Source organism: Magallana gigas, chromosome 6, assembly GCF_963853765.1.
Source record: "Magallana gigas chromosome 6, xbMagGiga1.1, whole genome shotgun sequence".
Taxonomy (NCBI): domain Eukaryota; kingdom Metazoa; phylum Mollusca; class Bivalvia; order Ostreida; family Ostreidae; genus Magallana; species Magallana gigas.
Genome location: NC_088858.1, coordinates 49697141 through 49720201, shown reverse-complemented (window position 1 = coordinate 49720201; position 23061 = coordinate 49697141). Strand labels below are relative to the sequence as shown.

The 23061-nt window shown below is 35.0% G+C and overlaps 2 protein-coding genes across 3 annotated transcripts; one reads left to right on the top strand and one right to left on the bottom strand.

Annotated features, from left to right (window-relative positions):
* The first annotated feature begins 1830 nt into the window (after nt 1-1830).
* LOC105342399 (protein STPG4) lies at nt 1831-8805 on the top strand. 2 transcript variants are annotated; one of them, XM_034467363.2, is made up of 8 exons: nt 1831-2075; nt 2219-2293; nt 4191-4360; nt 4743-4827; nt 4928-5001; nt 6474-6528; nt 6657-6764; nt 7688-8805. In XM_034467363.2, exons 1-8 carry the CDS (start codon nt 1914-1916, stop codon nt 7799-7801), a joined length of 843 nt encoding a protein of 280 aa, XP_034323254.1. In that variant the 5' UTR covers nt 1831-1913; the 3' UTR covers nt 7802-8805. The 2 variants fall into 2 exon arrangements, with proteins under 2 accessions (XP_034323254.1, XP_034323253.1); XM_034467362.2 differs by lacking the exon at nt 4928-5001 and adding an exon at nt 6149-6222 and having other exon boundaries at nt 1834-2075.
* On the bottom strand, nt 7948-21421 carry LOC105342398 (tetratricopeptide repeat protein 7B). Its single transcript, XM_011449341.4, has 19 exons — nt 21282-21421; nt 17490-17638; nt 17152-17314; nt 15894-16116; nt 15702-15780; nt 15438-15568; nt 15220-15283; nt 14961-15098; nt 14696-14779; nt 14451-14555; nt 14032-14207; nt 13854-13926; nt 13314-13591; nt 12522-12631; nt 12040-12183; nt 11681-11778; nt 11077-11181; nt 10882-10973; nt 7948-10684 (listed from the first exon to the last, which is right to left on the bottom strand). The coding sequence occupies exons 1-19, from the start codon at nt 21400-21402 to the stop codon at nt 10552-10554; spliced, it is 2466 nt and encodes an 821-aa protein (XP_011447643.3). The 5' UTR covers nt 21403-21421; the 3' UTR covers nt 7948-10551.
* Nucleotides 21422-23061: the final 1640 nt, after the last annotated feature.

Genomic DNA, 23061 nt, shown 5'->3' with positions numbered 1-23061 from the left:
TTTCAAATGTGACCAAGGATATGTCTGTAAGTATAATAGCAAACTAGCCAGGTGGGTTTAGGTTAACATTGAGCCCTATGGGAAATGAATTGGTACTCTTTTCCCATAACGGACCGCCTTCCGGCGGCCCGTAATGATGATGATGGCGGAGAGTTGGCTGTTGAATATATGAGGTGGCAGGGGATAGTTTTTTTGGTCGATGAAATGTGAGGCAGATAGTGCTCATATATGTGATTTAATTTTTCAGTGGATTTTTAAATTTGCTAAAATTGGTTTGCATGCAGGGAACACGTGGTCCCAACTCTTGAGAATTTTTAAACATTTCAGAATAAAACAAGTACAACTTACATATAGCACTATAGAGAATAGCCAGGGACGGTCTCAAATTTTTTTGAAAAATTGCCCTTTTTCACATGTTCACGGGTCCAGAACCACGCTCCAGTCCCGAGCAACTGCCATAAACTACCATAGGATTGGTAGCTTAATGTATACCCATGCAAATAATCACCAATTGATGGGGGGTCAATCACCTTCTTTTCGAGTGAAATTTCGTGTTCTGAACCCACCCTACTTTTCAAGCACAAAACTGAAAGTGAAAATTTTGGCCACAGTTTCGCATTTTCATTCCATATCTGATGAAAAGTGCTACCAGCAATAAAGTGTCATATATCAATGAAATTGACATGAGCTCCTCTATCCACAAAATGAATGCAATAAATATTCTAGCAATTTATACCCCTCAAATAACCAGCCAAACCTCAGGTTCTCCCTTTATTTCAAACGTTCGAAACTATCCCCTGCCACCTTTAACTTTTAGAGTTTGTTTCTCTTTAACCAAAACACTTTAAAATCAGAAAGTTCATGCAATTCTGAGTAAAACCTTTCAAATTTGGTCTGATTTCATTGAAAAATAAAAAAGTTATGGCTGTTTAAGTATTACCCCCTTTCCCGGCTGAATCACCTTAACCTGTTTCTGTAAGGTTTTTAAGATACATCATGCATGACTTCTTTCAACCCAAAAGACATTTTTTCTTTAAAAATCAGTTATAACAAGAAACCTTTATCCCTATCTGATGTAAAAACATTGAAATATTCACATTTAGTAACTACATAAAGGAGAATTCAACTCATATGTATCACCTATCCCCCTGCAAATGGGAATAAGAAAAAACACATTATTACTCCTTGCAATCAACTTTTTTGTTTCTAAATGGTACTAACAGGTTTAAAAACTCTGTTGGAACACAAAAGCAACCTATTTGGAACACAAAACCTTCCCTTTCATCTTTTCAAAAGGGACAGGTACCTAGAAAATGGCAATCAGGCATCTTACCCGAGGAGTAATTTCAATGTAATACGTAATAATTGTTACTATTGTAATTTGTAAATAATGATATTCTTATATCGTAATTAGTAAATTTACATAGATCTAATAACCTATAATAGCTATGACGTTTCCATTTCAAAGTTTTTTGTGATATCTGTTTTTGAATTCTATTTGTTTAATATGAGCGTGTAATTTTATCTAAAACACTTCATCACACACATTATTAAAAAAAACATACGCCATTATCACTGCAGTTTTAATACTTTATACGAATATAAAATCTAAGCTGTCATTAGATATTAAATTAATTCAATTTATATGTTCTTTAAAAAATCAGCAAGCGCTTATTCGGTACGTTTAAATTTGATCGATGTATTGATTGAAATTAGACGCATTCACTCGTATCAGACATGCGAAGTGCGGACATTTAAATCCAACAAACTGCTAAAATATTTTCTTTCATTACATATCGCACAAAAACATTTCAGTTAATCTTGCAGGCCACGTGATACGCCTTCCGTCTCTAAGGACGCAATCCAACCAGGTGTGAATCGATCGAATTAAAAAAGGTAAATATTCATTCAAAATGGCTAGCCGCCTGACACACGCGACCCCCCTCACACCCGTGCAGGAGAAAACCTCCCGTCTGACTACCCCACATATGACCCCTCCGGCCCAGGCAAAGAAGACGGTGACCCGACCCGCCAGCACGCCCCCAGAGGATAATCAGCTGAGACACCCGTGGCTGGTAAGGTAGCGGCACTACTCCGCGCGCGGTTTTATATTACATTATGATATTATACAATTATAAATACATTGATATGCGATGCATACTTGAATAACTATAGCTGATTTAACGTACCATTCTCCTATCGTTTGTTCTGATTCTAGAAAAGGAAGGCCTTGGGTGACGAGTATGAGACCCCGGTCACGGAGAGGGAGGGATGGTGGCGAACCTACATCAGGGTGAGTGTAACAGCATGGGGGTGGTGACGAACCTACATCAGGGTGAGTGTAACAGCATGGTCCTGCTCTTGTGTGATGTCTTTAAGTTGATGTAGTTAGGAACAACTCTGTGGAAATGGGTACGTCAGGAACAGATAGCAAAAAAGTCCAGACCATGTAAACGTTGTTGTGGACTGCACTCAGGAAATAAATGCTTGCTTTTTTAGACATTCATTGTTATGTGAATTGGGGATGACTGATGCAGCGATCCAATTCAAACTATGGAGTATGAGATAGTAAATGTATATATGACATTTGAATACAGAGCAGCCGCTGCATCACTGAGCGTGTTGGTTGTGACTGAACCAGTAACATGATGCGTGGATCAGTAGATTCTACATCACTGCGTCCCAACGTGATGACCAACAAAACGGTTCTGTTATGTAGTAATAATAATTAATGGTCTCAAAACGTTTGTCCAAACAGCAATTTTTGAATTAAATCAATGGTAACCGACAGGAGACCATTGGAAGAAAGTTAAAATTCTTTGAAGTTTTATCCAGGTCCTGTTTTACTGTTGCGGCTCATGATGTGCGTGATTAGTATGTCAGGTCACATGATGTGACTGCAGTCTCAGAGTTAAGTATAGGTGTTGTCAGTAAAGAAGGTCGTGTGATGTGAGTGGTACTGTCTACATGTCACGTGGTAGTAGTGGAACTGTCTGCATGTCACGTGGTATGAGTGGAACTGTCTACATGTCACGTGATGTGAGTGGAACTGTCTAAATTTCATGTAATGCGATTGTATTGTCTACATGTCACCTGGCGTTACTTGAGCTGTCTTCATGTCACCTGGTGTGAGTGGAACTGTCTAAATGTCATGTTGTGTGAGTGGATAGCCTACATGTCACGTGGTGTGAGTGGAACTGTCTAAATGTCATGTGGTGTGAGTGGATAGCCTACATGTCACGTGGTGTGGGTGGAACTGTCTAAATGTCATGTGGTGTGAGTGGATAGCTTACATGTCACGTGGTGTGAGTGGAACTGTCTAAATGTCATGTGGTGTAAGTGGATAGCCTACATGTCACGTGGTGGGAGTGAAATTGTTCACGAAGTGTGAGTGGATCTGTTACTGGTTGTGTGAGTACAATAGTAATATGGCTTATTAAATAAGTGTTCTCCGACGGGAGATATAAATAAACTAATACCTCCGAAGAAACTAAAACAATCCAATCTTCTTCAAAAAACAGTATGCGGAATTTGAGTTTGAACGACATCGTAAATGTTCCTGGCGATATCCCTAGGTTATAGAGTGACACACGACATCTCTAAAGATTAAACTATTCTTCTGAACCCTTTAGTACAAATGTCAGCAATCAAGTCGCTAATCAGGCAGGGTAAGGTCCGCTAGATTTATGATTTTGCAGTCCCTAATGACTGCTCTTAGATCAATACACCCTTCCTCTGACATTGATAGCAGAAGTTGCAGAACACACATCGATTTCTTGCACTCAAGTTGGAAATCGTAAAATACAACTGTTGTGTAAACGCCAGTTTTGTGTTGTTTTTATTTCACTGAAAAGGTTACGTAGTTATAAAGAAGACCTGTAATTGCCCATCAAAGTTAAATCTGTATCAGATATAGCTGTTTGATTCAAGGATGGGACAGTTTTTCATGACCTTTCTTATGCTTGCAACATTATTTTGATATATAAAAGGGTAGAAAACTAAAAAGGGAACATTTTTTCTGATGTGAAATTCGCCACGAAGTCGATAATTTTGATTCAAAATGCCAGACCAACTATGTAGTTGATTAAGAAATCATTGGCCAAAGCCTGAAATTTAGGATGAAGTAAAATACAAGTATATGTATCTGTTGGAAGTTGAAATTTATTTTCTTCTTTTTTTCTTGATCGCAGGAAACTCCCCTCCCTGGTGCCTACGAGAGTGGGACATTTCTAGAAGATTTACAGAGAAGACAAAATACCTACAGGTTTAAGTCTGACGGAAGAAAAATAGACCCCCACCCCCACGGAAAGGGTGCGATACTCTTACCGGGGGCTTACGAGTTTCAACCCTTCCTAGATAGGTAAGACAATGTAGATTCTGTACGGTATACCATGTATGGTAGTCCAACACAAGGAAGTCTTACACTTGTAATAGTTGGTGCTATATTTTGTAAAGTGTCTATTATTGGTACTTCGGTACTAAACGTTATAACATTAATTGATAACACATTTGCCTGTTCAATCCTTTTCAGTCTTGTGCTATTTAAAAGTTTTTAAATAATCTATAACAATGATCTGGCTGTTACTAAAACGGAAACTAACACAGTCCATGCAGTCGGTGATATTATACCTGCATCATCAAATGTTGATTTTACTTGCAATCCATATTGCATGCACATTATTCTTTTCTGTAATTTTTAAGAAATCAATTTTTGATTTTGTATAATTTCTCCCTGTACTTAGATTAGAACAAGCACCTGCTACCTACAACTTCAAGGCCACCGACAGAAGTAAACAGAACTTCCTCGTCATAGGACACAAAGACAAGGTCGGTCATCCTCACATTGGCTGTGTTTTGTCTGATATATGTTAAAATTTGTTTGGTAAATGTATAAGTACGTCTTTCAAGTCTTATTGATGAATTTTAGGACGTAAACGTTAGTCCTAATGCATACGAAACAGAGCGATTCTTGTCAATGACAGCAACAAGACAGCCTTCCAAGTAAGAGAGGATGTCACATGTACACGATGTTAAACAAATCACGTGAAAATTGTCATCCAATAGGAGACATACACACGGTTACACAGATCACGTGGTACCTGTCTCCCAATCAGAGACATATAAGATTCAGTCACTATCACTTTATGCTGTCACAATTTAGTAAACTTTGTCACTTTAAAAAAAAAAAGAAATACCCCGCGTATATTGATAAAAATGACGATTCGAAGCCACCTGTTTAGAAGATTGATTGTATTCATTACTTGAGACATACAGGCACATGATGTTACTTCATTAGAACATTATGTTTTTAAAAGTGTTAGGTATTGTACCCCCTGTTTTAGATAGAGACGTATGCTAGTAAATGGGTGCGAGCAACCTGTTAAGAACCGTTTTAACAAGAGCTTGAACTTTGGGCAGTACGTGGAAAACTCCGATTTGACGAAGGCGGGGTCTACTCATGCTTTACTGTCCAGTCATTGGCTAATAGATTTGAATATATTGAACGCAATTACACTCGCCCGACTTCACCCAGAGGTGTATATTTCGCTGAAACAGCGTCAATTTCACACAGCAGAGCAGATCTTGACAAACAATTTTTCCGGTTTTGACAGTCCATGAATATTAATGAATTTCTCTTAGCGAATTAGAAGAAAGCAGGTCAATATTTGACAGCTTGTTTTGATGAGCAAACTAGATAGTTTACATCCCACAGAAAGTCCAAGCTCTTTTTAAAACGGTTCTATTATTGATAAGGCCTGAAAAAAAAAAAGTTGTGTGTTTAGGGTAAAAAATCTCACATATACTATTTTTATACCGGTACATATCACTGTGGTACATTGTCACAGAAAACACGCTCCTTAATTACGGTGTAGTAAATACTGCAACAAAAGGCGACATCTGCGTTTACGCTTACCTTAAACTATCACATGTGATTACGTAAATCACATGTGTATCATATCCGACCGTGAACCTCAAAACTAATAGGCACAGTATGCGTCTGGTAACTGAGTAGTCATAAAATAGACAAATTTTTATATGATTAATGTTTCTGAATAAATAAAAAGTATTGTTTTACGCAAACTTGATTGCAGAATCTTTGGAACGTATGCAATTTCTTATTATTGGAAACTTTTGACACCATTTCCAGGATATAAACGTAAGTCCGGGCCAGTATGACATGGAGAAATACCTGACACTGACAACAGACAGACAATCGTCCAAGTGAGTCGCTCCCAGTCCTTGTTTTTCTGTTGTTTTTTTTCCACGCACCTGCACTGATACTGCATGCATTCCATGTCTACGCATATCCGTGTAAAGGAGAACATTAAATTAATATAATGTAATATACATATTGTATCATTTATGAATAATTTATGAAACTCACCTTATGTATAACTCGACTACATGTACCCATATATATATTATAAATGAATTACCTTTTTATAATTTATATGTTTTTATACATTTTGTAGACATTATATGTTCAAATCGCAGCACAAGAGATTTCCGACATTACCATTTAGACCTGTGAGTATCGGTCAATAATATATATTGAATAATTGTTTTGTTCTTTTAAAACTTTTATCATCTTTTATGGTCCTGCGACTAGTTTATATTTATGCGATGGTTATGATTTGCTGTGGTTCTGATTCCAGAGGGATGGCCCCGGCCCCGGGAATTATGAACACAGGCACCAGCGATCCAACACGGCGATATCATCCAGCTTCAAATCTAGAACCCCACGATTTTCGAGTTCACACACGGTTAGTACGTTAATTCGAAATCCAAAAGAAGAAAGAAAACAACGTGCAGATGTATATAATCATTACAAAAACAAATATCAACCCTTCAAATTCAGAAACGGACGGCCATTCACTATGTTTGGCTCATAACTTGAGGGATGACTTTGTCCTGTGTCCAACAAGCTGACCGGACCGCGTGTTGCCTTTTTACATTTTCAAATCTTCTCAAACACCTGGGCCAATTTCAACGAAACCTTGTACAAAGCATCCTTTGGTGAAGGACTTTCATATATATTCAAATGATAAGATTCCTCTCTAATTTAAGGAGAGATAAAATATGGATAAATGAAAATAAGGGTTGGCGTGCTTTGAATGGCTCTTCACAAGAACTAAATAACTAAATTATCAAATAAATGAAGAATTACAGGTTCCAGGATCGAGGTAATTTAGAATTATTTAAACAAGAGCTTGGACTTTGGGTAGTTGTGTCAAACAGCAACGTGACGTAGGCCTGTCTATTTTATTGCTTTTCATTTTAACTTGTTCTGACGCAAGAAATTAATAGTTACGTCCTACTGAAAGTCCAAGTCTTGTTAAAATGGTTCTAAAATGAGAATGACACAAGTATAGTCCAAATTTTATATCGAACTTCATGGAAAATATTTGTTTGCAGAACTTGACTTATTAGGAAGATAAAAAGCAGCTAATCTAATGTAAAACTAGAACTTCCATTCGCTCCACGGTTTTCGATGGTCCTACCATGGGACATATCAAAACCCGAGGAGCGGATGGAAGTTCTAATTTGAATCAGATTGGATGAATGCTAATTTGAATCAGATTGGATGAATTGCCAACCACGGTTCATTTTTAACCCCATACCTTCCGATTTGAAAGAACACATGTCTTATAATTTGATTTTTACACTGTTACTAATTTTTTAACAGAAAGTTCCGGGTCCCGGAATGTATGAGAAAACCTTTCAGCATCCCATCCCTAGTACTGTGTCCAACATGGGACGACAGCACGGCCTCTTCTTCACCAGCGCCTACCAGACATAACGCCACCAGCCCTCGGTTGCCTCCCTTTCCCATTATGACAATACACCAGTGTCCCATTCCAGCTCAGCTAGATTACTTTCAATACAGATTACTATTAGAACTGCAATTTTTACAACTGATGATGTGTTACTGCGATTTGTCTCGACCCAGATTCATGTTTTACAACAATCAGGATGCTCTGTAGTGCTCGATTTGTGTTTTTTTTATTTTGAAACCAGAATAGGATTGTTCAGCATTACCTGAAACAAAACGCTCTTCCTGCATCTTCCACTGAAGAAGAATTTTTTTCTTTTTTTCCCCCATTTTATAAAACAGTGTTGTGTTTATGTTTGCTTTGACGAGTGTTTGAATAGCGTCTTGTCTGTGATAGTTACTCCTTCTAATCTAGTCGTTAAGTGGGAGCAGGGTAAAATTAGTCCTCCCCACATCATCAACATTTATTGTTGCCAAGTTTTTACAAACAATCAGTATTAAAGTGCGCTTAATGTGTCAGAAGATGGTAGATATTAGATATCAGTCACAGAGAACTGCAATTGGTGTCTGGATTTATTTTGTCCTTCCTTCTTGTTTTCATTTTCATTATTAAACTGTTCCCTTTTTATACACATACACCTATTGCACAATAAGCTATTGTAAACCCACTTCTATTTCTGTGTGATGAAATTTTGCAAGGCTATTATATCTTGCATCAAACAAGTCCATTTTAATAAATGTCTTTTGTAATTAATTTAAATGCAAAGGGTTTTGTCTTGTAAACCCAATTATCACTGATAACTTTGTCATGAATAAAGATAACATTGGTTTACAGTACTATTTTAAGTATATGATCATATAAGGGTATTTTATACAATGTTTATAGTATTATCAAACTCTGTACAATAAACTGCAAACACACCATGTCACATAATGCACAAACTTGTACCAAATAAATTGTTACATTTTATATTCTTTTATTCATTTCAAATTTTGATATGAATTAGGAATAAAAAATATATACATTGATATTGACTTGTTATTACTTTAGTTGATTAACTGCAATGGAAACTTGAACAAAGCACAATTATATTTTAATCAATGAATAAAAATAATTTATCCCACTCTTGTAAATGACTTCATCAATCTGATAAATGGTAATGATCTCTGGAAGGTTAAAAAAACAAAAGAATTGTAGGAAAATGCCCATAATTCTATCACATTTTTTCGTAGCTGATAATCAGTTTTACTAATATAAACTCTACACAGCATTTGCATACATATAAAGTGATAGTGGAATGGTTCTTGTATTGCATTTCTCAGTACACAGCTGGTGGAGACAAGGTCGATACAAAGACAAAAGAACAGGCCCCGCGGCCATAAAACTTAGACAAGCTCACTTTTGATCTCAGTCTTACTTTTCCACAAGGAATATGCATTTTGGGAACATACTTATGGCCAACTACTGTATAGTAGAAAAGTGAGACTTAGATCAAAAGTGAGCTCATCTAAGTTTTATGGCCCCGGGGCCAGATGATGTTAAGACAAGGTACAAACACATCTGAACAAAAATTTGAGAATTACATTACTGTAGACATACATAAAATACATGTACCACACTTGTAACTTATCAAAATATACTACAACTGATCTGTGCTCCTTGTACTGGGGTAGAAATAAACAATAAGGGGAAAAAATAAAAAAATGTGTGATGAATATAAATGGATATCTCTGATCTCGAAGTCAGAATGATAAAATCCTGTACACCCTTGTCGGTGAAATTTTACAAAAAGTTTACCCTAAAAGTATCCGTAATAAAGGATTGCAGGTAATATCATCTAATAACATTGGGCATAAAACAAAAACTATTTGCGCTCTCTAAGACTATGAAGCATAAAACACTTTTTCTTCATTTACAGGGACCCTAACAATTTTAGAAATTAATCGGTCTAAAGAAGGAAAAGTTACTGATCATTTGCTCTATTACCTGGACTTATTACAGTATTCATATTATGCATTAAGATTAACAAGAAGCAATCAAGGCAATTCATCTTGGATTATACCCAAGAAGTGAACACTGACTATTGCCAGCAGAATGTGAATAAAACAAATAAATAAAAATGGTGGTCACATAATAAATAAATCCGAAAAATATACTATCATCAGTTATCAATAGCAAAACGTACGGTAACTGCACAAGAATTAATACATGTAGCACTTTCTATAATAACCAAGCTCAGTAGATATGTTATGCAGTAATGCCTTGAGTAGATTTCTATTTAGTGTCTGAATGGAGATTTGTATTCAAACAAAACTAGAAAACATGCATATAAAATGAAACAGGGACATGTACCTAAAGATACCAGTATATTAATGTTTAAGTAGATATGTGAAATATTTCTTGATATTTTCTTTTTATGAAAACAGCACTCTATTTATAGATTGAAACTTTACAGAGATTTGTCTGTAGCAAATAATTGATGATATTACATGTATTAATATATGTACTTAAAACAAAATAAAAATAAGTAAACAAATACAAGAACAAACCTCACAGACCAACTGAATCACATATAAAGACATGCACTATTCACATTCCATCATCAATTACTAGTATCACATTTCAACAAAAATTTGTTCCCATATTACATCATTCAAAAATTTGTCACATTCCAGACTAGGAAAAAAAACCCATTTTCCTTCATGTTCAATAAACTCAAAAAAATATCACAATGGAGATTTATTGCACTATGAAATAAAAGACTTTGGGAGACTCGTCACTGCAGCATGTGTGGAATCACAGAGAATGGCACAATAGGACTGGTCGATTCCAGGCCCAAAGAGGTCATGTGACATTCGCTTGCGGCTTCTGATTGTCCAAGGCTCTCCAAGACAAGACCCAGGCGAAACCTTCAACATGAATCTTGAACTATTAAATTTAACCAAATTATGATGAGTTATTGTATTTTGATTTCTTTATTTACAATAAAATAGATGAAATGATGTTTTTACGAACACTTTACTTTGTCTCATTTAATCCATTTCAATATGTTCAGTGTGTGATCAATTGTCTGCTATGGTCACATGACCTGCTCCTGACTACTCACCAAGACTGGTGCGATGTGGGATCTACATTTACTGCTTCGCGTAAAACTTTCTCCGCCATCTTGTTGTTCCCTTGCTCATGTAATACAATGCCCTACAACAACATTGATTTTTCTTTATCAACTTATTCTCCAAATAAAAAGGTGTCTGGCACAATTAATAACTATTAGTGTCTTGAAATTGATAAAATAACTCACCAAATGTTGCAGAGACTTTGTGTGTGCAGGATTTATGGACAAAGCGTTCTCATAGCAACTCTTTGCCTCTTCATATTTATGCTTGTGTTCAAAAACTCGCCCTTTCTGAAATATGAATTTAAAGTAAAATACTTGTATACATTTAATATAAGTATCGGTACCATGAAATATTAAAAGCTTGACATGGTACATTACAATTTACATATATATTTCATTGTACAAATCAGCATGTTTACAAGTGGATAACTCTGATGACAAATTCACTTTCATATATACATGTATAATACTTCCAATCGGGGTCAATGAATATATTCAGGACAGAAAGTTTTCACACAAAATAAAATCCTTTTATCACCATCATGTCTGGTTGTCCTATTTCCTATCTTAATCAACTGATTTCACAAGAACTTATCATTAGTTGAAAAATATTTGTCATTTATTCTTTCTTCATTTTTTTCATTTTGTTTTACTTTTGACTTAAAAAACGTGCATGTACTTAGTTTTCAAAGAATATTCCAAGAGAAAAACTTACAATTTAGATCTTAGTCACTCAAAAATAAATGCAAAAATTAAAAGTGAAAACTCCATCAAGAAGTACATGTACCATAAAAGCGACATGATGGGAGAGAGGGAAGATGGAGGATGTCTCCTGTACACAGCCCTCGGCTTCTGTCATCTTGTCCAGACTAAGGTACAGTTCAGCTGGAAAAAAAGTCACACCAGTAGAGTTTTACTCTTTCATCTACATATTCTTTGGAATTTAGTGTACCAGAATATACCGTATACATGTATAAGGATAAGGTGCAACCTGATGTTTACAATATTACAGATCAGGTGCAATAAGCAGCAATATCCAGTGTACTACAATGAATAAAGGCAGGTATCTTGCACTTCAAAATAGCAATCCTTTTTGTCTACTGGTGCCAATGTGATGGAGATACACATGGAATGAGCTCAGCTTACCGAGATGAAGCCAGATCTGGGCCTGGAGAAGCCAGGATTCCTGACACCCTGGACGAGAGTGGAGGATGCTTCCCGCGGAGGATGCCACCTCTGAGAGGGTCTGCTCCACCCTGGAGGCAGCCACTGACTCTGCACGCAGTGACCCTGAAACATGGGAAGCACACTGTAAATAAACTACCGGTAGTATTGATGCGTAATGTAACCCTGAAACAAAGACTCAGCATTACTGTGTGATCATTCTACAGTGGACAGGGGATCTAGGAAATGGAAAGTTCATTCTTTATAAATATCCTTGATCAGAATTTGATCAAGAAACTCGTGGATTTTTCTGCACATGTGAATTGCAAGGTTACAGTATCTGATCTTTACATAAAAATTGTAAAGATAATTCATTTGCAAAATTTCATTAGTATAAAAGTATCACTGTGACAAAGGGCTATAGAGAGCAAAGAAGTGATGAAGTAGTAAATTAATCAATTTACCAGTGTCCCTGTCATTAAGCTCATTTAACTGTAGTTGAGCAAAACTTCTCCTGTCAAATGTTGATCTGTCATTAGATGTCAAAGTTCTGTATTTTCTCCCTGAAGTAGTGCTGAAAAAAGATAAATATTTTGTAAAGAAAAGGTTAATGTTATTACAATCAATTTCTTAGCATAATGAATTGAAACATGGTATCGACTTTAACTTAACCTTAACAAAAGAGTACTGTTCGTGCCTAAAAGGCTTCATATTTTACTGCATCATCCTCATCAATAACCTCTTTGTCTTGAAACAATTCTTTCTATTGATACATGAAAGAGCCAAGACTTAACTTAAACACATCAAAGTCTACCTAGTCATCATAGTAAATATGTATATATCTCATAAAACCTTGATATGTGATATTAGCAGAGTCTCTATAGCTATTGATCATAAGACTACTCAACTACTGTACATTCCCTATTGTACACAAGTACTTAATTCTGCGATTCAACCATTTTCCATCAAATCGTGAGAACATAAAACCTAGATTGCTATATTTTTTATATAGATTCATATAGTTTACATTTGTTCGAAAAATAAAAGTGAGATTTTAAAATCCGTGATTAGTGTTTCTTGCAATTTTATGAGTATATTAATTTCTGTCATTTAATTAGGATCTACAGTAGTACTGAAGTGCCATGTAACCTTGAAGTACTGGCAATATCTTTCTTTCTAAAAAAAGAGGAGGTAAAGATAGATAACATGGAGAGGTAGGAAATAGATGTGACCTACATAAGTAGACAATGACTCACTCATCTACGTCTGTCTCGTAGAGTTCCTTCCAGAGCTCCAGCATGCGGCGACATGTGTTGAGGGCATACTCTGGTCCCAGCAGCACTTCCTCTAGCTTAGTCCGCGTCAGCATCAGACTGAGGTTGTCTGGATACTCCTGGAGGGCGGCCTTGATCAAGGTCATGCCCTCCTCGTACTTCTTCTCGGAGGTCATAAGGAGAACCAGGAGGTGGAGGGAGTGGACATAGTCGTTCTTGTGTCTCAGTGACATCTTCACACATCGGACTGCCTCACTTATCTACACATTTTACAAAGAAAGTTATTATTATGATCTCTTCACAACTTTTTGATGTGTTTCTATTCATGGAATAAGCAAAAACAGGTTTTTTTCAGTGATACAATTTGCTGGAGTAAATTTTTTAAAAGTACTAAAGGAATACTTAATAAGTATAATTACAGGTAATTCTTAAAGAAAGAGAAGAATCTATGTCATGCTTTCAACTTACATATATCTCATAGTAATATACCTAATTTAAACATATGTTAGCCCCCATACTGACCTGTCTTTGTATTGCCAGCTGTAACGCCAGGTGAAATAAAGCAAGGTGGTCATTTGGGTCCAGTTCATAGGCCCTGCATCAAACAGAGAACTTCAATGTGAAGTGATGTCATATGTACATGTATGTACTACCTATAGAAACAATGAGACTAAAGGGATGAAGGGGGATGATTCCTTACCTTTTGAACGTGTCCAGTGCTTTTTTATGCAGACTGTATCTTTCTCCCTGTAGTTTGGTGCTCTGGGCTTTCAGACTGTAACCAATGCCCATAGCTACACACAATCTGCTCATCAGGGGGTGGTTATCAGAACAGCTGTCTATCGCTTGCTGAACTAAGTTTATCCCATCATTATACTGAAATATTACATTACTAAACATTAAAATATTTATCCTGGAACAAATAGGTGAAATTTCTGGAATGGTAAAAATATTTCCTAATGAATATGTGAAATACATGCTTAACATACTGTGTTTATTTGACCTATCTTTTTGAGATTGATTATGACATATTTTGAAAAAACTACAATAGCTATGAAACATTTTTTTTTGCATTAGAACCTGATGAAGCTAAACCTGCCCCCTCACCCACACACTTACTAGATGTAGACACTCAAAGCACAGCTTGGCAGCCTGCAGCAGAACCACAGTGTTCCTGGGTTTGAGTCTGGAACACTCCTTCAGAACATGTAATGCTCTGCTATACTGAAAATAGAAAAAGTTAATAAAAAAAAAATTATTTCTTAACTCCAAAATCCTTGAAACACTCTTAACAATTCTACAATCATTGTTTTTTAGAAGCCTTTTATGATAGACTTAAAAAAACTATTAAGGTCAATCTTTACCTTTCCTGCACATACAAGTGCATTAGCAAACTGATGCCAGATGTGGAACTCTTCAAATGAAAATCTCATGGCCTTCTCAAAAGACTGAAAAATAACAACCAATAAGATATATTTCTATTTGTCTCAAGAAGTTGTCAAAACATACATGTGCTCCAGATGAATTCTAATATTTTAGAGAATTTATCCGCAGAACATGGAACTTTTATGAACACATGCATGATTCAAAACCACTGTCCTAGACTCTGAACGAGAGCAGAAAGCTTACATCACACAGTTTGAGAAACTGGGTGCACCGGACCAGTGTAATGGCCAACAGGTCATACACCGCGGTGGTGTTCTCATAGCTGATGTGGCGGTCTTCCTGGTGCTCCACTGATCGATTCAGCACCGCTTCTCTTGTCGCCTATCAAAATCAACAGTACCTTACATTATGAGCAGAAAGCCACATCCTCTGAAGTTTGGGAATGAAACCAAAATGACATTGCATAAATATGGCATTTACTATAATATAGTATCGTACTCACAATGGCCTCCGCAACTAGCAGGAGAAGTAATGCTTCTTCATGAAGTTCTCTTGGGACAAACAAACTAAAAGGGGAAAAAAGACATAATCAAACATTAACAGACCACCCAACTCATGCCTGTGTTAATGGACATGCAAAAATTAAAACTCTGACATTTTAAAAAAAATATTAGCTATGTGTTACACATAAAACCTTCCTTTCATTGTTACATGACCTACTTGTCCCCTGAGTATTTCCTTGGCTGAGGGCGAGGTAGATTGTTCGAGTCGGAATGATAGGTTTCTATAGGTATATAAGTCTTCTCACACATGCCTCTAATCAAAACTTCAGCTAGCTGCCTTGCTAATGCCTGAATCAACAGAATAAACAAGAACATCATAGTTAAGATTTTTGTCCTAATTTTTTTTCATGAGAGAATTTCATTACCTATAATGTTTGGTGAAACTATGCTGCATTGAAACAAGAGATGAAAAGCACTGTACCTGCCGAAGACTCTGAGTGAACCGAGATTCCACCACCCTGAGCAGTTCTCTAAATCTCCCAACTCCTTGTTTGATATTGCTGTCAAATACAAAGCACAAAATAATCTTCATGTTCAATGGCCATTCCTAAATGACTTTTTTAAAGCAAACACAGTTTTTTAAATAAGATATGAATATTTGTAAACTTTTTACCCCATCTTGATGTACAACAGAGGTGACTGTTTGATGGCATTTTCAGTAAGAATGTCTATTTCTTCGTCCCCTGATGAGTTGTTCTGAGCCATTTTCTCCCTCTCTTGGATGTAGAGAAGAGCTAGATCCCCTGCCATATCATAGCACTTCAGCACCTGTTTCTCCTGCTCAGCGACCTTGAACTTACTGGTGGTACTGGGGCCTTTAGATTCCAAACAAGCTCCTGGAATCAATATCATAAAAAAAATTTCAACAATAAACTGAGAATTCAATCATAATAAACTCATTATACAACAAATCATAAGAAAAGAGAAATTCATGTTATTGTTTACAAGGAAATATTTGCCCCCGTTTAATTCTCACCTCTTTTGGGTAAAAGTAGGCAAGTTTAAGACTGCGTGAATTCAAAACAATTCTTAAATTTCTGTGTCAATTCAAAACAGTTTCTATCACACAACCCTGTTTGGGCGTATTCAAGATGGGGCATATCGGTTTGCAAATGAAGGGTGAAAAAAAAAACCAGGAGGCAAAAATAACCACATTACAAAGAGTAAACCACAGGGTCATTCAAGGGGAGACAGGCCACTGATCATGTGACTATCATTCAATGATGCTTTGATGTACTAACTCTATTATGACATCATAATTGATTTGATTGTATGTTGCTATGATGTCATTTTTCCATTATGACGTCAAATACATTTTATAAATTATTTTGAAATTTTTTCCGTTCTTAAAATTAATGAATATTATTTGTAAAAAAATTCCATCAAATACAATAATTATTGCAGCAAATTGAAATCATCCAAAAAAAAATCATAAATGCAGAATAGGGGGACAATTCCTATCAAAATATCTTGCTTGCAAGGTACGTAAGAAAGTAGTCATGAAAATAATATATACTGTAGAGGACATCTCAATGTTTATGTGTTTAAAAAAAATCATTGACAAATAATTTTACACTCCAATGCCCTGTTCCCCCTTAATTTGTTTGATAGAAATATTAAAACTCCATTACTTCTATTCTAATTAAATTTTAACTTGAATTTGAATCAATGGTACACTTAGCTTGTTGTGACTTCAAAACATTGACAAATACAATAGAGAGTACATTGTTTACACCACAACAGAGCAGCATCTTTGTGATTATACCCTGGTTACTAGTTTAATTAGTGTATAGAAATACTTGGAGTAGGACTTTACTAGTTAGAGTTATCTTTAGGCAGTTTAATTAGTCTGTCGTGAGGTTCAGAATTACCTTTGATGGAGAAGGACTCTGCCAGTAGTTGGAGAACTCGGGGAGACATGTTCTGTGTAAGGACATTGTCTAAATTGATCTCATCGTAGAGTCTCAGGGTCTCATCATATGCACCTTTACAGTAATGTAGCTTTGCAAGTAACAGTTTGGCTTCAAATGAAAGCTGCAAATGCAAAAAACCCCATATTTTTCATACTGTTGATACTAATTCGATTACTTTCTATTTTTCTCATCAGTCATGATTAACAGTTTTAATCTCTCATTTCAAAGAAATAGTATAGGCTTTAAGACAAAAATTTAATTGGCAATTTTTCATCCAGACATAAAATTTGACTTACTTTATTGCTGCTATTGGCTACATTGGAGAGACTTTTCTCCACATCTATGAGTTGCTCACAAGCTTTGTTGTGATTCTTGTCCAGAGGTATGCTGTCTTTCACATAATTTTCTAAGGTGCTTTCAGCACTTGCAAAACTGACATAAAAATCTGAAAAATAATAAATTCCATAAATGCTCTTAAGCAACGTAGTACTAGATGCATATGTACATGCATTGAAAATTAAGGTAACCTTTACAGTAATATTGATTTTGATAAACGATAGCTAAAAAGCAAAAAAAATATTTGTTCTATCTTTCACAACATTTTTTAAGTGCTCTTGGCATAAAAATCTGAGCTAATATTTTGAAAATTCTGTAAATTCTCTTGAGCAATTAAGTACTATAGTCTGTCAGAGTTTCGGGTTATCATTTCCATCACTTTTTGTTGATTTTTAAAAAATAATTTAACATACCTGTCAGTGAAAAACAATTTAAATCAATACAATATGTCAAAAATAATAAGATTTCTTCTTTCACACATTCTCTTTTTTGCATCCAGAGAAATTCACAAGAGAACGAAAATCTGATTTGCTACAGGGATTCATGATGGGAAACTTCCAAAAGTCTAACATCTTTAATTCATACAGAAATTCTTGGGACTCCTCGCATAACTTTTCAACACAATAAATTCATGAGAAACTCAGTGAGTTGGTCCCAATTTGTTAGCATATGTTAGACTGCGGTGGCTATTGGTTTTCCATAAGAAAGTGCTAGAATGTAAAAAATAAACTGATGGATAGACAGATAGACTGACTGACAAACATCAGGACACCTATTATAGGTGTTATTTATTATATATTGATATATTATATATCAATCGATTTTGTTGAATATCATCATAGCTCAGTGGTTAAAGTATCAGTTCCGCATATCATAAGTTCAAATCCATCTGGGTCTTTTGTTCATATTTATTTAAATTTTTTGAGAAACATTTTTTTTTTATTTAAAAAATTTACATTTTTTTTACTATTTGACTTATCAGACTTATATATTTCTAATAATGCAGGTCTGTACTTCCCAGTCTGAAAAATTTGGATGGACGACCTGGGAGGCTTAGCTCCATTTGTGTTAAAAAGTTGCAATTTATGGCACACAAAAAATTGTGCTAATTTTGGAACATTATAATTAACCTTATTTCAACACAAATTTTGTAGAATAAAATTAGTACCATTAAAATCTTCGGGCAATTAACAATTGATATTGTCACTTTACTTGCCTCAGACTTTCTATTAAACATGCTTACCGACCTCAAAAAATAATTAAAGCATGTTAAATTCATGTGCAGATCAAGAGACGTCATTTATACCTGTAAACAAACCACACCACTTCCCTTTACTGGGCTGGTTATGGTGTTTAAAAGATTATCAGAGGCAAGTACAGTGACGGTATCTGTAGTGAAACATACCTGTTAACCTTTCAAAGCTGCTATATGGAAGAATCTCCCCCTTACCAACTTGGCTAAGGGGGAGATTTTGCATAAACGACGTTTTTTCACGTGAAATGCAAATATATAATAAAAATACTGTTAGATACCTTATTTTACCATTGTAATTAATGCATTTGCAATCATTTTAAATTTTATTATTTCTTTGACTACCTGTGTGCAATTACAACTTGTGTTGTGTTCAGAAAACTATAAATTTGTTTGCATGGTACAATACAAGAAGTCAATGGTGCCACTTTTTATATTAACAAGGCCGAGTACAGAACGAGTACGCACGCTTTCGCGCAGCGTTTCATTTCTATTGTGACGTCATCGTTTTGCTTGTTTGACGCCATGGCGTGATAGTTTCAATTGCAGATATTCAGCGAAATTTGTTGAAAATAGCTTGTTTAATGCGTAAAATTAATGTTATATTGTGGAATAAACATAAATGTCTCGAAGTTTAAGCTATATTTGGGCTCGGGTCGAAAACGTGAAGAGGTTTCAGCAAGCCTAGCCCTCTGTCACGTTTTCTTAACCCGCCTAAATAAAGCTTAATTCATATATTTTAAGACATTAACCATGTATTTTATATTAATGACCATTAATATGTGATGTTATATATTTATTTATTACTTAAATATGTCTGAATGCTATAATAATACTATTAAGATCACCATTTCCGCCTTTGTCAAATAAAAAATAGCCATTATCTGACAAATTTGGGAAATTCGGCATACAAAAATCAACTTTGACAAGACCCCTGGAACAAACCAGGAGGTAAAAGGTTTTTTTTATTTGACCATTTAATGCCTTTTAACAATAACTTTAATATGTAGAACAGAAAAAGAAATCCCTAGGGCAGAAGTTTTACAAAAATGTAAAAAATGAGCAAAATTGATACATTTCAAGCAAAATCCCATAGGGTCCTATGTTAAAAATTATCAAACTTTGAGATGACCCTCTAAACAAACGGTGTGGTGAATGTCTTATTTTTATTATTTTAAGATAATAATTATATCAGTAAAAATTCATGTAAAAAATTTCATTCAAAAAATCTAGGGCAGAACAAATTAGACCCGGCCTCGTTAAGTCTTCTTATTGTTGAGTATTGAACCATCACTGCATGCTGACATCTAGGGTAAACACAGAAAATTTATTTTGCGTATTTTGAAAATGCAGTGAAACCCAGTTAAGAAAATACCAGTAAATGATATTCATTAAAATTATTTTTTGCCTTATATATAGGACAGATTTTTAATTCACAAAAAACATGTATTTCTCCAGTATCATTTAAAAATGATCTCTGTTGTAATGTCTATAGCATTCCTGTAATTCATAGTACCGGTACTATAAACTTTAAAAACTCTTGTGAAATGCTTTTACACTTTTTCCTCGAACTTCACTTTTATTGGTAGCTTGCATAAACACTCAGTGTTCCAAACTCACTTTGATTTTTACCGACCGTGCTGGCCAGACAGAATTAGTCACGACTCACTGCACGTGGCTTGGGTGCTTTACGTAACTGATTGAAGTCAAAACCGGAAGTAATCGTAAAAAGTAAACTGGACTTTAACATGTCATACTATGATCACGGTAGACAGTACTTGGATGGATTTTGATACATTCAAGCTACACAGCAGCTTTTTTAGCTCAAAATCAGAGAAAAACCCGCAGTGGTTGTTGAAATTTGCATGTAAAAATTCAGAATTGGGAGGGGGGGGTATGGGGAAGACAAATACGATTGCGGGAGAAATTTGTCTCCCGCGCGGGAGATAGGTTGGATGCGGGAGATCTTAGATTTTTATGCCGTTTTGCGGGAGTCTCCCGCGCAATGCGGGAGGGTTAACAGGTATGGTGAAATGTCCAATAATCATTTTAGAATCGGATATTTGTAAAGAATGTGTTCAAAAATAAGATTAATCAGTCCAACTTGCACATTTTTTTGTGCCATAAATTGAAAATTTTAAACATGCAAGCAACTTTAGCTCCCAGGTCACCAATCCGATTTTTTTTTCAGACCAGGAGCTACAGACCTGCAGATTCTTCTTCTTTATATGTATTATTTTACCATACAAAATCAAATAACATTCTGCGAATTCGAGAATCTATTCAAGGTGTAATTAATCAGTTTAAATATACATATCTACGTCAAACTGAGTTTTCCATTTACTTTTGCACATCAATGTAAAGAAACCGCTAAAGCAACACTGACACGCCACTGTGTCACTTGTCATGCAGTATGACCTATGACATTTTCCTTGACACTGTGGAAAAATGTAAAAAATATAATGCGACATGGCATATATACTGAGACTATTGTGTTTACCTAAATGCTGTTGTTTAATTGCAAGTTGTTTCGCTATTTCCAGAGCCTTTAACCACGACCTTTCAGCTCTGCACTTCTCAATTTCTGATTCTAGTCTGTTCAACTTTACTTTGGCAGCCATCTTGTAGCAGTGCCACCTGTTGATAGGAAATTGAATTATACTCTCTATTCCAAAAATTAAATGTTTTAAAGAATTAATTTGTCAACCTTTTTTATTATTGACATAGATTTCTTTTCCAAGTCTTTTTATGTATATCATGTGAATGCACAGTGATTGGAAAAAATCTGAATTAGATAAAATAAAATTGTGCAATCCTTTCTTTAGAGACTGTTCCCGCACGTTTCTTCCTTTCCGTCGTACGCCATTTGATAGAGGGTACACATGGTTTTTCACTCACTTACAATGCGATCAAATATAGAATTTTGGGCTTAATATAGACTAAAGCTAATATGTTTGTTTGAATGACAATTAAATGGAATGAATAAAAACTTAATGGAGTGATAGAGAGTAGAAAACTTTTCAAGCAATTGTGGCAAATGGATGAAAATATGAAACAGCAGATTAATAGACTGTTTCATTTCTCTTTACTAGATTTATTTTAAAGATCATATTTGATATCATTATCAGTTTACTACTCTTAACTCTGAATGCAATGCTGGAAATGTTTCTGTTCAGAAGTTTGTACTACAAATGCACCCTTCCCCGATTTAAATTTTGTTCAGTAGCCTACACAACAATGTGCTCAAAAAGTGTGTGCATATTTTATCTATCATTTCAGCCAGAAAACATTATTCAAAGAAAGATTAAAGCTCTTTAGATGCCTTATACAATTTAAATGGCCACAGACTTCTGAATTTGAAATCAGTTATCTGTTATATGTTTGGCATGGCCGATGATATATACAAGACCGTCGTGCACATAACTAAGCAAAGTCTATTTACACGACCGTCGTGCAAATAGCTATAACTGAATACTGTGATATACACACGACCGTCGTGTGAATTAATTTATGAAAATCTATTTACACGACCATCGTGTGAATAGTCGCCAATAGTAGCCAAGCTATATACAGGATAATTTTTTTTTTTAGTGTAGGACGATATTTTAAATGTCAAAGTTAATTATGAAATGGATAACCGATATTTTAAATGTCAAAGTTAATTATGAAATGGAATTTATGTGATCCTGAACCCGATCAATTTCTAATATCCTCGCAACATTTTTATGATTTTACATGTGTATAAACTGATAAAACTGGTAAGTTGATGTATCCACACATAAGAAATATATCACCACGTATTATAAATTAATTTATTTATTATAATAAGATGATAATATAATAATATGATGAAGAAGGATATTTTCTGTTGTAGACTATAGTTGGAGCTGTATTCAAAATTTCGGGTATAACTGTCATTGTGTATAAAGGAATTACAGTCAACTCGTAATCAAACTAACACGTACCCAAACAGACTTGTAATCAAATTGTCAAGTGAAAAATGACTTCAATTATAATACTTTGCCTTCCTTCAAAGAGTGATAATAATTTATAAATTTGTCAAGCTAATTAATCAAGTTGTTTTAAAGAAAAGATTGTTTGTAAAGAGAAATTTTCTATTAAATGTTAATATAGGGACATCTTTGGCAAACTTATATGAGATGACAATATATTATCAAGAATTCTACATTCTTTTATCTCATAGTTTCTTAATTGTTGTAATTATATCAAAACCTATAACCTTAACAGATTATCTTTTACATTTACAATCCAAATATCAT

Excerpts from the sequence above, each read along its gene's own strand:
- LOC105342398 (XM_011449341.4), bottom strand. The coding sequence starts at position 21,402 with ATGGCTGCCAAAGTAAAGTTGAACAGACTAGAATCAGAAATTGAGAAG. Across the intron at positions 17,639-21,281 it reads AATTAAACAACAGCATTTAG|ATTTTTATGTCAGTTTTGCA; the intron begins GTAAACACAATA and ends ATTATTTTTCAG. Across the intron at positions 10,974-11,076 it reads CAAAGTCTCTGCAACATTTG|GGCATTGTATTACATGAGCA; the intron begins GTGAGTTATTTT and ends ATGTTGTTGTAG.
- LOC105342399 (XM_034467363.2), top strand. The coding sequence starts at position 1,914 with ATGGCTAGCCGCCTGACACACGCGACCCCCCTCACACCCGTGCAGGAG. Across the intron at positions 5,002-6,473 it reads GCAACAAGACAGCCTTCCAA|ACATTATATGTTCAAATCGC; the intron begins GTAAGAGAGGAT and ends TACATTTTGTAG. Across the intron at positions 6,765-7,687 it reads GATTTTCGAGTTCACACACG|AAAGTTCCGGGTCCCGGAAT; the intron begins GTTAGTACGTTA and ends ATTTTTTAACAG.